This window comes from Falco peregrinus, chromosome Z (assembly GCF_023634155.1).
Source record: "Falco peregrinus isolate bFalPer1 chromosome Z, bFalPer1.pri, whole genome shotgun sequence".
Taxonomy (NCBI): domain Eukaryota; kingdom Metazoa; phylum Chordata; class Aves; order Falconiformes; family Falconidae; genus Falco; species Falco peregrinus.
In genome coordinates, this window is record NC_073739.1 from 54,312,308 (window position 1) to 54,327,976 (window position 15,669).

At 35.6% G+C, this 15,669-nt stretch overlaps 1 protein-coding gene across 5 annotated transcripts in view; it reads right to left on the reverse strand.

Annotated features, from left to right (window-relative positions):
- The window catches only part of KDM4C (lysine demethylase 4C), a 304,693-nt gene that overhangs the window by 242,780 nt on the left and 46,244 nt on the right, over positions 1 to 15,669 (reverse strand). For all 5 annotated transcript variants that reach the window (XM_055790391.1, XM_055790390.1, XM_055790392.1 and 2 more), the window contains exon 6: positions 9,064 to 9,113. In XM_055790391.1, coding sequence (XP_055646366.1) covers positions 9,064 to 9,113 — 50 coding nt within the window. The remainder of the gene's footprint in view (positions 1 to 9,063; positions 9,114 to 15,669) is intronic.

Below are 15,669 nucleotides of genomic sequence, written 5' to 3' on the forward strand. Positions count from 1 at the left end.
TAGTCAAAAGGGCTTTCTGTCATCTCTTCACTTTGTTTGCACAAGTTGTGTCACTCACATAAATATCAGTTTGTCATTCACAAAAACAGTTCCATTCTTGGAGAAACTCACTACTTGATTGTTAAAATAAATTTTTAAAAATCACTTTTAATCAATTAACTATCTAAATATTTTTAATGAGTTGAGAAAAAATGATGAAATCTCAACAATTTGTCATAATATATAGTCTCCTCTGTAATGTCAGATTTAATTTCTTCTCACTGATGAATCTATTTATGTCCATTATCGACCCTACAATTCCAGAACAATTTTAAGGTGATCACATTGTAAATGTTATATTCTTTGTACTTTTTTTACTAGAACACAGTCCTGGGAGAACAATTTTTTCTAATTTCTCAGACATAAGGCTAAGCAGCACTAAAACAGCAAAGGTGTAACGTACATTTGTGCTGATCAATGTACTAGGAACCCTGCTAAGATGCCCTGAGATCAAATTTTATTCAAATGTACCATTCTTTCTTTTTTTCCCCTCACCAACAGGCACAGAATTCTTCACTCTTTTGGAATTTCAAATAATGTTATGTTTCAAATTATAGTGCTTGGTAGGTACAGCTTTATCATTACATGCTTAATTGTCTTTTAGTCAGTGAAGCCAAAACAAACTAGCCCACAACTAGTGGGCTCCAGCAAATAAATTTCAATTTGTCAGAACTAATGCCTATAACATAATGATAAAAATCATAACTTGGAATCTGCAGCTTATGAGCTTCAAGAAATCTGTCTTGAGCAGCACAATCATAGAAATACACTGGAACATACCACAAAAAAAAGTGATTGAAAGTGATACTTGAGACCGAGGAAATAACGGGTATGAGAAGTAGCAAAAACCTTAATTTCTAAAAACAGAGACTCTGACTGAGGTTTTATCCCTGAGAAAACAAATGTTTTACCAAATTCTGCTACTGAAATATGCTTAATTAGCTCAATACACGATGATCCAAAACTTAAGCTATACGCTAAAGCTCCAAGAGATGAGGAATAGTTGTGACAACTCCAGCCAGAAGGCAAGCTTATTGCTGAATTCTAAGAAAGTTGCAAACAACACAGAACAGCAGAACACAAGCTGCTCAAAATCTGTTAAGGGAAATTTACAGGAGAACATTTGTTGTGGTTACAGATCCCTCACAGTGAAATCAAAGTGCAGCCTACACAATCTGTACCACTATAAAATATCTTTTAACTCTGTCAAAGTCTACACTTACACACACTCAAATTTTCCAGTCTCATTCACCACCATTTTCTCAAAAGCACTCCCCTTCAATAAACAAGGGAAGAAAGGAAAGCAGTATTTCCTCATTACAAGACCGTTTATCAGAAGGTCTTTTGTTCTGCCCAGGCTGAAGTTAAGGTCACACAAGCTTTTCTTTCAGGAAAGAAGATCCCTGAGGAAGAACCAGTTAGCATATGTAAAAAATACCTAATAGCACACTGAATAGGGGACATTGCATTAGAAACACCACAAGACCCTTACAAATATATTAAATGTAGGCGTATTGAAGAGATTCCTGCGACACACGAGAACCATTCTCAAATACCAAGCTGATGTTAAAATTAACAAACTCCAGGATCATCAACTAATCCTGGATATTTAGTGAAATCCCACATACAAAAGAAAAAACTGAAATCTGTCTAGACTGTTAACTACCATTCAAGCTCCGTACTACATTCATGCTTTTATGACACACACAAACTCTTAATCCATTAACACTAATCCATTAACTCTAAATCAGTTCTACAAAAGCAGGTAATTTGTGGGAACTTGCATGCAACCCCTGTTTCTCAGATGATCTCTCGAGATGCGGCAGACATCTTCTACACCTAAATAGTTACATATAGCCATCTATACCCTACTTAACTGCTTGGAAATGATACACAGACACAAAATGACAATTCAAAACAATTATTTCATAGGAGCTGATGAGCAAGATTCAAAATCAGTGTAAAACAGAATTAGGTTGCCCATTGATTTATGTCCATGAGAAAAAGACTGTCCACTTAAATTCTTCAATCCATGATTTAAAGAAACACTAACATTCTCAACACCTAGAGCAGAATTAAGAGTAGTCTACAAAGTACGTACGTGATTCAGCACTCAGTGGCCAAATGTTTGGGTGTAAGCACATGAACTACAGGTAGAGTATATCTGTCCACCAAACTGTAAGTCCCACCCCGGCTTTTTAAAAACCTTATCCAGTTAACACAAGCAACAACAGCAAAGAATATGTTGAAAACATGGGCTTGAGACTGTGTTAACAACCAAAACATGCTCTCAGAAGAATCTACATACATATTCTGACAGATAATAAAGCCCAAAATAAGAAAATCTTACACAAGGTAAGCAACATTATCTGTACTAAAAAAATAAAAATTCTTGAGTTACAGTCTTATCACTGGGCTGGTAAAGACATACCCTTTGTCAATGCTATTCCACCTCAGCAGACAATGACATTTCCATACAATTCCTGGGTTTTATGATCCATACCTTAGGTACAAGTCAAAGCCTTCTCATCTTTGGGAGAAGCTGTGAGCAGTGGGCACTAAGCAGATTCCTCGCTGTGTCTGAGGAAGACAGGGTTTCCACACAAAGGACACTGCTGCACTGAGAGTCTTTAAAGTGTACACGAAATAGTTCAGGGATAAAGAACATCGTAAAATAAGCTCAACTCTACAAATCACTGAGGGACAGTGAGCACTGATATCTGGAAGGCTCTTTTTCTTTTTCACTCTGAGTATCATTCTTACATATCTCACACAGTTCATACCACATGACTGTATCACACCACAACTATCATTCACGCAAACTGAAGTGAATTGGGTTCCATTCCCTGGTTAATTACTGTACTCAAAAGATGTGGAACACTTGTCTATGGTACTAAGAATGTGTCCATAGTGTTTTCAATTCAACTGTTCTGCCACAATCATACACGGACAAATTAAAATAAACTACAGAAGAGTAATCCTACAATTCTGTTGACTTAATAGCCCGTCACCCTATTATTACCTTGTATGATCAAGGATATCACAATTTGGCCAATAATAGACCATTATTTAAGCACACTACATAAAATCATATTCCTAGGGAACTTTCATATCAAATTCTGATCAGTTAATGAATGAGGCTAGACTTCCTATCCTTTTCTACACTTGCATACTCCAGTCTTCACCTGAAATTTTACAGTAAAGGGGCTGTATGTTGAGTTTATTAATATTAATTGAAAATATAAATATAAAATATGAAAAAAATAAATTTTGTAGTTTTAATATAAACTTACAACATAAGAAAGAGAACACCCTAAACTGCAAATATCTTTAATGTAATTTAACTTTAATGTAATTTAAAAAAATAAAATAAATTAATGCAATTAAGCTCTAAGTTATGGCAATTTTTTACATATGTAGATCTTCATTTAATGGACTTAAAACATGCAAAATATTAATCAGAATTCAATGATCTGTATTCTTGGAACACAGGCAGAGATGAAAGGAGGACTGACTTGTCCTTTCATTTTCAGATTTTACTTTGGTAGGAATAAATACAAACTTACAAACTTTATATAATTTATTTAAATTCATTTTCAGCAATTTGAACTAATTTGATTTAAAATTCTGTATTGCACATAAAATAAATTAGCAGGCTGAGTTTGTGTGACAACAATCCTCACAAAGAAGCAGTGGCAATTTGTGTACTATACGAAGCACAGACTACAAAAGCAGCTGTGAAATATGTTGTTATACACAGATAAATACGTTACAGCCTTAAGTTTAGTATCTCCAAGATGCAACTTTCCTAACTTAACCCATGTAACTATCAAGACAAAGTTCAATTCTTTAGCCACTCAAGTTTTCACATTCAAGGCCCTTGGAAGTTATGACAGTTCTGTATCTAGTTTCATTTCAACAACTATTTACACTTGTTTTCATACATAACAGGTAATGATTTGGGCATTAAATGAATTAATTGATACTATACACCATACAAAGTTTTTATAACACCTCTCCACATTCACAATATAGTATACTTTAGTTTCTTCTTTAACATAACTGAACACCACAGATGTCATCTCCCCTCTAAAACAGTTTCTGTGATTAAATCATCTATTCAAAGATCTTGAAAATCCTTCAAACTGTAATTTCTGATTTGCCATTCTGCTTCTATTCTTTTTATTTTCTAACCCATTTTGTGAAACAAAGAATCCTTAAGAATACCGTGGTACTACAGATTAACATAACAAGTATAGAAACTGCAGCTAACAGCTTACTTGAGATTTTTATTACATTTACATCTATATAAAATTGAAAAAAACCTACATAAATAAGAAAGCAGCTGAAGGGCAAATTCAAATTGTTGTCTTTATTAGATGCAAATCTAATGTCTTTCAGATAAAGTATCTGTAGGTGCCACAGTCAATCAAGACTTCAATGGAAAGCAAAAATGAAAGCATTCATGCACAAAAGGTGTGTGGAAATTGCAATGTGCAGACAAAATAATGGAAAATATTCTAGCCTTCCTTTAATTTTATGTATCAACTTCTGCCTTGACTTAGACAACCTGTCACATTTAATACATTATTTTATTATTTTAATTATTTAGGAGTATTTGATTACTTCAGTAGGCACCTGGTCATCAGAGCTAACCTTCTTGAATAAACTACTTATTTTTTTTCTTCAGATGTTGTACTTATGCAAAAATGATTAAAAATATTTTCAATGCACATGTAATTAAGCATGAAGGTCTCATTTACACTATATTTTATTATTGCTTACTATTAAGTGACTTGCAGCTATGCACCTTGCTTTACATTTTCATTTTTTTAAGATACCTGACTACAAAACTCCGACTGTATATTAGCAGGCAGCAGTTGCAAAGTAGAAGATCACAGAGGTCTTAACCTCCACAGCACAGAAATAATCAAAAGAATTAGTTTCCAAAAACAAACAAAGAAACAAAGAAACGCACCAAAACCGAATGTGTAAGTCCAATTGAGCATAAACCCCATAATCTTTATTCTTAAGAGCTACTGCATCATCTTCTACATTCCATTCTAAGCTATTAGCTGGACCAAAACTATCATGGAAACACCATACTCACAGAAAAACACCACAGAAGACATAGTCAAATACTAAAAACTTAGAAAATGCCAGAGAGGGTTGTCTGTGAAACTAACTCTACTATCTTACATTGCTGTTACAATAAAAATATTATAAGTATTTAGTTTTTCTACAAAAATCCAGTTTCATTCATTGAATATAATGGAATAAACAACTATCTGAAATTTTATCTTCACTGTTTAGTATCTGATTCTATGTTTTATTTGCTATTTACCATTCAACACATTGTTCTGAAACAAAAATGATTGTTTTGATCATACATAATTTGTCAAGGAAAGTAGTTTTCCATTCACCACACACTTTTTTTTTAATTGGACTAACATACAATTAGTAGCAGTAGTAGACAAGTTGCTTCCATGCAGATGTGCACAGATCAAGGCTGAGTGACATGCCTACGCAATTTCTTTAAATATAGCGATCAGTAAGGATCAAGGAGAAGCCAGATGCCTTTCTGTACTACCTTCTTCCAGCAGTTCTCGACCTAAGAACCATTACACTGGCTGAGATTGAAGTAGTAAATCCCGTTTAGCCTGTTGTCCAATTGTGACTCTGGCATTTGGACACTAAGACACTGTTCCCCCAGTCTTGGCTTCTGACCAAGTGCTTTTGTGGAGCTTTCCACTTCTCCCCATGCATTACATCCCATACCTCTTACTGTATTAGGCCAACATTATCAGCAATAAGAGGTCTAGAGCACTTCAGGCCACAGTTTTCTAACATACTTTCTTAAACTATATAAGTTCACATTAAGTGACTTCAAAAGTTCTCAGGTAGCAAAGCATGCATCTTCAAAAGTTACCTACTTCCTGATTTTGTACAGGTTACTCCAATTACCTGGGGAAATTAGGGTATCTCCATGAAAATTGTGAAGGTTGTTTTAGCTCACAGTGAACAATTCCATGCCTCAATGCCACACCTCATTGCCACTTAATTTTTAGGAGTGAGCAAGTGTTGCTGAAACTGCCCATTCTCTTCCCTCCATCTCAAAAAAAGTTTTGACACACAGTCATTACAGAATGTTTAAACCCGAACAGCTTTAAAACACTGCACAGCTACAATCCATCAATATGAAATCTATAATAAATGCCAGAGCAACCATACCACATCAAATGAAAACTCTATCTACCCAAAGATCTCATTCCCAGTGAATGTCAAAAGTGGATGTACTGAGAAATATCTAAATACAGCATGAAATCTTTGCTTCCTCTGAGTAACGTAGTACCAACAAGTTGCTGCTCCAAGAATTCCAAAGGCAGATGCAGTTCCTACACTCCTCTAACAGATTTCTTTGCTAGTGTTGTCCACTTTCCCCCCCTTAATCCATGCAAAATTTTAGAATCCACCATGGACAGTGAGGAGTTCATGCTGTCAAAGGAGTCAGCTCCTCCTGTTTGTATTTTGAACCTGGTAAGACTTTTCAAGTCTCCAGCTGTAATGGAAGACCCAGTGAACACTCTTTAGTCACTTTTTCCATGCTAAGTCATGACAGGTCTTTATCACAGACCCCCTCCCTTCATTTGATACTTTCAGATTGAAAAGTTAGAGCTTACTAACAATTATTAAAATAAAAAGGCAAAATTTTCACCAGTCCTAGTGTCCCTCTCTGAAACTTTTCTGATTTTCTATTCCTCTGACTCCTTGCTCATTTCCTGTAGATCCTAAAAAATAGCATTGAATGATTCTACCATATGTCAGTGTTACTTGCCCAGTCTACAACATGTATCAATTTGTTTGCCAGTAAAAAACAAAAGCTTCAAGGTAAGCATATGAAGAGTTCTATACTTCATGAGTTGGAGACAGAATCTGGAAAGCAAAAAAAATGAGTGACAGCTTCACCAACTGAAACAATGGGAAACAGGAATAATAAATGTAATTATCCCGGCTGAAATCCATCTTTCTGAGACATGTTTTTAGGTCTGCAAGTTCACAGGTCTTGACTTTCACATATCAGTGATACATACCATCTTACTATTCTCAACAGCAGTTTAAAAATAGGTCAGAAAAAGTCATGCACCTATATGCACAGAAAATGTGTATGAAAAGAAAATGCACAAAAATCTTCAGAATATGGTCCTGATACACTGTAGTGGATTTGCATGGCACGGTTTTGGTAATGGGGGGTGCTACAGGGTTGGCTTCTGTGAGAAGCTGCTAGAAGCATCCCCCACATCCAACAGAGCCAATGCCAGCCAGGTCCGAGATGGACCCACCGCTGGGCAAGGCAGAGCCCATCAGAAACAGTGGCAGTGCCTCTGTGCAAAAAAAAACTGCAACAGGAGAGAGGAGTGAGAACATGGGAGAGCAACAGCTCTGCAGACACCAAGGTCAGTGAAGAAGGAGGGAAAGGAGGTGCTGCAGGCACCCGAGCAGAGATTCCCCAGCATGGTGAGGCAGGCTGTGCCCCTGCAGCCCATGGAGGTCCATGGTGGAGCAGGTCTCCACCTGCAGCCCATGGAGGACCCCACGCCAGACCAGGTGGAGGCCTGAAAAAGGCTGTGACCTCGTGGGCAGCCCACACTGAAGCTGGTTTGCTGGAAGGCCTTGTGACCCCATGGGGGACCCGTGCTGGAGCAGTCTGTGACTGAAGGACAGCACCCTGTGGGAGGGACCCAAGCTGGAGCAGTGTGTGGAAAACGGCAGCCCATAGGAGGACTCACACTGGAGAAGCACATGGAAGCGCATGGTCCCATGGGAGGGACCCCACGCTGGAGCCGGGGAGGGTATGAGGAAGAAAGAGCAGTAGAAACAACGTATGATGAACTGCCCACAGCCCCCATTACCCACCCCCTGTGCTGCTGCAGGGCAAGAGATAGAGCAATCGGGAATCAAGCTCAGGAAAAAGTGAGAGGTGCAGGGAAGGTGTTTTTTCTGATTTGAACAGTAATAAATTAAACTAATTTTCCCCAGGTCGTGTCTGTTTTGCCCATGACAGGAACTGCTAAGTGATCTCCCTGTCCTTCTCTCGATCCACAAGCCTTTTTTTATATTTCCTCTCCCTGTCTGGTTGAGGAGCAGAGTCATGGAGCATCATTAGTGGGCACCTGGCATTCAGCCAGGGTCAAACCACCACATACACAATATCTAATTACCAGCTTTCAATAGGTATAAAGCATGGGCTGCCACACCAAGAAACATGTCTATTCTAGTTTTCAGAAGTTGCACTCTTAATTTATAAACAAAAACAGAAATACAGTGTTACTGAAAATAAAGAAAATTACTATGTGAGAAGAATTTTCCTATAGACTAGTGATTTTTGTCCCTTAGATCTAAACCTTACACCAACATCTGCTCCTTTTCAATAGATGTTCCTCACAGTTCTGGGGGCAAAAGCCAGTACATGCTTTGGCTAAACTGGATTTATATACCTGCTTACTGGCCAGCAGGCTGCTACAAAATAAGACGTAGTCTTGGTACATCTTGTCTGCTTCCCCTCTTCCCAGAGGTACTAACCAGGTTCACATCCTCTACCCAGCCATCAACTTTCATGAAAATTCTGGAGACTCAGCTGTCTTCAATATTTTTATCTTTGCATCAAATTTGGCTAAGAAGATTCAAAAGTTATCAAGATGCTATGACAAGAAGAAGCATGGGCACAGAGGAGACAAAGATACTAGCAATGAAAAGCTAATAAACAAGAAAATACTAAGCCTTGCTTTCCTAACATAAATATGTCAGTACAAAATAAACTTCTAAAAGAAAAAAAAATATTTTGTTTCTTAAGAATTCCTCAGAGTACTAGAAAGTGTTCCTTGTTTGCAATCATACCACTGATTGATAAAAGTCACATAACACCAAGTAATAAAACACAGTAAGGTGAGTCCAAGGACAATGTTTTCCACTCTGCTGGAGGTTTGTCCTTCAAACATCTTCATATGGATATATTGAAGATATTACCTTGAGCTAGTCTTTCAAGGCGTTTCCCATGCTCTGGAGGAACAGCATACCTAAAATTCATATAAAGAAAAGGATGAAATGCTTAAAGACATAACTACTACAAAAGCCATGATTCATGTATGATAAATGTCTAAAAATACAGAAGCCAAAAATATTAAAGCCTGAAAAATTACACAATAAAAATATACCAATCTATCAGGAAAAAATACAGAGGGTTTTTTTGAGAAAAATATTTTAGCTTATTTCTAGTTTAAACATTATAATATGTAGTTCAAGAATGATATATTCAGTTTAAAACCATGCATATTGACAGTATTTTGTATGATCACACCAGTCCAGTTAAAAAAAAAAAACACATTTACTTTCATTTTGCAAATGAAACAAAAACAGATAAAATAAGTCTAATTTATATAGGTTTAATTTGTTTGACTTCTACTATGCTTCACAAGACACAAGAGTTCAACAGAAAAATATGAGCATTAAACACCTCTATTTTTTCCTATAACCAATGCTGTGGAATAAAGGGGTTACTTGTCTTTGTAAAATCATTACAGTTAGCATTAAACATTATTTAATGAATCCACTTTCTTTAAAGAACTGTACATATCTTGGAATCACTCTGTTCTTAAAATACATTATTTTTTAAAAATTCCATATGCTATCTGCAATGAGTCAGTAACAGTCCAAAAGAACTGGAATTAACCTCATGTTATTTTTAATGTTTCCTTCTGCTTTTATGAACACTGTTATTCACATGTTCATAGATATACTGTATGTATTAATTAGGCTTCATTATTGACTGTAACAGCTTCAATATAACAGGCTTTTGTTTCCGTCTAAAGTTGCAACAGCATTAGATTCACTCTTCTCCATAAAAAAATACAGCTCACAAAAGGAGAAAATGCATATTCAGTGGTACAACATAGTCCAAATCCATGTTTTCAAACTAAGTCAACATACTGCCTTTTTCTTTTACTACACTGTAAGCACAAGTTTCATTAACGTGCCCTGACAATTTACTCAGAATAACAAGAGAAGGACCCCAGGCCCCCCATTTTGCACAAGAAATAAACAGCCCCCTACCTCAAGGTCTCATTTGCACACACACAGTTTTACTCTATTACAACTGAAACTCCTACCTAGAGGCAAGACCCTCCCAGCACAAAAGTCAATGCTCTAAGCTGACCTGTAGCAAAATACGCCTACTGACAACACGCTACAAATGATATTAAACAAAGACCTTCAGCTTAACTCTGCTCAACGTCTACAGTCTTAATCAGAATTTCAGTCTTACAAAACTGAAATTTCACTCCACTTGTACTTCAAAAGTGTTTGTGCCTCTTCTCCACTGTGTATTACACATACATCAGTGTATACAAAGTAATCTAAACTATAGGTTTGCATCTTTCACAGACCAGTGGAGACAAATGCTATGTACAGCATTCTATACTGTGACGCATGTCATTAAATACACAACTCCATAAAGTAAAACATGAACAGACAGCATTTATATCTAACGAAACCTTCAAAACTAGAGACCTTGCTTTACACCTGTCTCTAACTGGACTGCTATTCTTCATAAAGAGTTACTCTTCCAACAGCACATGTTACTACAGTTTTTTGATAAGCTGCAGCCACATCCTTCCATTTGTACATGTAAATATGTAAGTACTTATCACTATTATAAAAATGCAAAACAGGACAATGAGATCTCTCTTGGAAAGTTAAAATGGGACTCAGTTTAGCTGGGCTATAGCTGTTTATTTAGCTATAATAAAATTCCCAAGCAATAATTCATTCAACGCAAGCTAGTGCTTTTCATCATTGTCTTCATCTGGGGTCTGTGGTAACTTCTACTCCTCAATTTCTTTCCACTGTTGCCACTGCTCTTTCCTCACAGCTAAGAAAAGGACAAAGGAAAGGAGACCATCTTTAGACTATCAGACATGAGAAGCCCCAAAGTTGATCTCCAGGCCCTTCAGGGTTCAATCCTACCACAATGTCTTAGAAAACTGAGCTTTTTTTAACACATACGCACTTGCCTTGGCTATCAGTCAAATAACAGTGACACGAGTCTTAGTTGTGTAAGATCCCTGCACTACTGGTACAGAACACAAAACATAAACTCCCAAACTCAGGTCACTAGGAGAAAAAAAGCATTCACTCTTAGTCTCAATAGTTAGCTCATATGAGAACTTCAGCAGTGTTAAAAGCTTTTGGAAAAATATTTTTCATCATCTTGTGTCCAGCTTCCTTTTGGCTACATTATCAAACAGCCACTAACGTTTGTTTTACTTCCCACACTTTAAGGTCAGCCTTCTTAAAAAGAAAAATGTAATGGTCATTAAATGCTAAATCACTAAAAGGCAAAGAGAATGTTTCTCAGATAACAAGCAAAGAAATGGACAAAAAAAGAAGAGATAAAACGGGAAATGTTGATGCTAACTACATTTTAATTTTGTTAGTTCAGGAAGACATAGTAATTATGAAAAGAGAGACAAAAGCTGAAAAGTCAGTGTTCATTGCTAGTCATACTACAAAGACAGAAAAATTTATAGTACATATACTTCTCAAGTATTGTTCAAAAATATCTTCTGAAATACATAATTAATTGCCCTGATAGTGGCAACAAGATAACTACAAATAAGTAATAAACATTAAATCTAAGCCATTAACTTTGTTTATGAAGACAATATATATGTTTTCAAGATTAATCCTACCACAGAATTTCTTAGTGTACTTCAAATAAGATAATAACTCCTCTGCCTCTTTTTTTTTTTTAATTATAAATAGAATCTCAGTCTTGGACAATAACATTCACCGTTTCTTCGTGAACTAGTGACAATGCAGGTTCCTGGTTCTACCTATAATCTTCAAAACCCCAGCAGAGGCAATAACAGACAGTAGTCTGTCTAACAGCAGTTATCGCTCAGTCCTGTCTTTAGCTCAGAAAACATGGTTGGTGACAATTAGGACAGCTGACTTCATGAAATGAAAAAACAATGTTCTGGGAACTTAGCTGAAAATATCAATTCACAAACTGCTTATTTTTAGTAAATATTTTCATTACTATTTGATTTGATTTTATACTGAGACGCAAAACCTAAATACCCTTTGAGTTACTTTTACCTTTACAGTTTCTGTTCTATGAGAATGAATTTATTTTTTCAACAACTGTTAGTTCATTACAGTAAAATACAAGTTTCACCTTGCATGGCAAAGAAAGAGAATCCAGTAACAGGAAAAAATAAAATATGGATTTTATTCAAGTTTAATTAGGAATGTTCGGATGTTGCACAGAGATGCAGCCATATAATAACATGGTTTAAAAAATGCTTCCTCTCCTTTCATTTTCCTTTAAGCCCAAACTGGAATCTTTAGTACAACTCTACTTGAAGTTATTAACAAAAAGCATGTGGACCACAGATGAAAGTGCTTAACTCAAAAGAAAACACAGAACAAAATTACAGGGTTCAGAAGGAGAAATAACTAATAAACATTTCAGAAGACATAAGGCAAAGTAATATTGTACCTCCACAGAAGTATCAACTATTTCTAATTTCCTTTTGAGAGATTGTTGCAGAAACATTAGACAAAACAAAATAATTCTACTGTATAAAAAGTGCTTATGGAACACTGGACTAAAAACACTTCTATGAACTGTCAACAAGTATTTTGAAATCATGCCAGGGCATGATTTCTTGTACATTTCTAACCCTTTCCCTGGTTACAGTATGATATAACCATTTGATTCTTTTGATAATGACTGTAGGCCATGAAAAACAAACCACTTAAAGCTCCTGCATATTCAAAAAGCAAACTAAGAAGGTTTAATTTCTATACAGATATGAAAATGAGACTGGAGGAGAGGAGGAAAAAGTTCCAAAATGAATTTTGATCAGAAATACCGTTATATTAATGTAATGCCAGGGTAGAATACAGGACAGCAGCCAAGTTGAAAAGCTAGGCTTTATTTTTATTCTCTTATTCAATCATCTTTGCCTCTTTCCCATATCTGCATACTGCAACTGTTAAGAAGTCAAGCTTTCCAGTCTTAATTTGGAAAAGCTCATTTTAGCTCAGCTACTGGTAAAAACATTGTATATAACTTGGGATTACATGTTTGTAATAGTGCTCCTGGGCCTGTCTGTGACATTATCATGCATAAAAATTTCAAAATCCCCCTCTTTTTAGATCTGCCTACTGGCTAGATTTGACAGTTCTCCAATTCAACACACTTGCTCTAACACTATTATGAAGCACCTAGTTTCATCCATCTACAGTATGCAGAACCTCAGGGCTTAATTCAGGCTTCTGAAATACTTCCTAGAATGAGCAGCCCAGAAGTTAAGCATGGTATCATAGCTCATTACTTTAAGGCTCTTTGCTAAGCCAAGTTTTCATAAAACAGATTTCCTATTTATCTATAGTTGCTTGTCAATTTATAATAATGAACATATTATTTAAGCAATTCTAGCACTGCTTCACGATCAGAAGCAATTCACCACATAGATTGATTAGCTGTAACTTCTACAAGGTCAGGAATAAAATAAATAAATAAATAAAATTGAGATATGAGAATTTTTACAGTAGAAGCTACCAAAGCTTCTTACAAAGATCGGACTGAAACAAAACACTTTCAGCCCACAGCTACTAAGTCCTTCAAGAATAATGCAACAAGTATCTGTACGTTTTTAATCATAAAACCCCTGTAAGAGCAAGGAAGAAATGATCAACTGTATTTTTGCTCCATTCTGAAATGTCCTCCTGGGCCTTCTCAAGAAAAATGTCCAAGTAGTGAGAAAATATATCACAAACCAATCAGAATTTCTGTAATAACTCCACAGAAGTAGCAAATCATCTGAACTATAATGTCAGTAAAATTAAATAAATGCAATTGTATGCGATTAAAATGTTTTCACATTATTAAGAATGTTGATTAGTATTAATTACTGAAAATCATTGCTATTTATATTAATAAGTATATTATAAATATTAATACATTAATTGAATCCATACTTTCATAATTTAGCACTGAAGCTTCTCTTTTTGTAACCTTAAGTTAAAAAACTACTATCTTGTTTTTAAAATACTGATATAAGAATATTTACTTTAGAAAAATTAACTGCAGCATAACATTAAGTATTACAGTTGTGTTTTATGAAACAAAATTTTACATAGAACTTTTGAAAGCATCCTTCATAATCTACTATTGCAGCTAAAAATAAATACAGTGATCCTATTTTTCATCTGCATCTGAATTAGGTCTTCCATTTCTCTTTATTCCACTGTACAGACTTGGTGTGTACTTACGATTCTCTCTATTTCACCTTTAATTAACCACAGAAACATGACTGTAGTTTGGCCATGACTAATATCCACTTAGCATTAAGTACTGTTTAAATAAACTTCAATAAATAAATAAATCAGACTTCAGCCAAGATTCTTAATAATGCATTTTTCAGCAGCACTGCTTCAGAATTTCAAATTTTTTCAGCAAGACCTACACAAACTATCAAAACTAAGTGTTCTTCAACCATCAGCATCCACCATAAATCTAGAAAAAGCTGCTATCACCAAGCTTTTTCCAACATGAAAATCAAGACATATTCAAGTTGGAAATTAAATCAAACTACTCACTCAGGGAAACTGCATTAGAAAGAGGAAAAAGGACAATTTGTCTTCATTGGCTGCAAAGAATGACAAAAATCCTAAGTACCTGCAACGTGCTCTGTGAATTGAATAGCTGTAATTGTATGACAGCCAAGGACATCCCACCAGAATGAGTCACATGCTTTTAGTTTAGTCTGTGTGTTTCCACAGAAGGTGAATTTTGCTTTCATAGCAAGAAAAGCAGTGGAGCTAAATGATAATAATAGATACATGAATATAAAGATCTCAGAATTCTTTTTCTTTTTCCAAGGACCTCATATCATCGCTCCCAAGATGGAAAATGCAAGCTGTAACAGCATCACAGAATGATGACTATGTGGTGACAAGTCCCTAGTTTCCAAGAATAGAAAATAAAACCTGTATTTTTCCTTATTAAGAAAAAAACACTAAGGTTAACTAGTAAAATAGATTTCCTGTAAGTCAGTACAAAATTCTATGGGTCAGCACAAAATTATATGAACTGTCAGTCATATTCTGATTTTCACAGCTGACCTGCCTTGCATTCCTCTAATGTTCAGGACAACCCACCCCCCCACCCCCCCAAAAAAAAAAGCAAAATCAACCCAAACAACAACAACAAAAAAAAAAGCAAAGGGGGGGGCAGGCGGCGGGGTGAAGTTCAACAGATGGGGTCTCTTGACCTCGAAAGCATTTCAGGTTATTAATACATGTAATAACCTTCAAAATTTTAATAAAATGAAAATAAATGTCCATCTATGAATGAACATAAAAACACAGTCATTGAGCTTGCACAGTAAAATGTGTTAAAGACAAAAAAACTATACAATTATAACACAATTTTACTGGAACAATCAATACGAATATAAAAATTTAGTCAGATTTCTTAAATCTGGTCTTTCTGTCTATGTCTCAGGAAGTAATTATGCAAATCTGCACCACATGAATAACATTTTTCTAGTCATCATTGCAAAG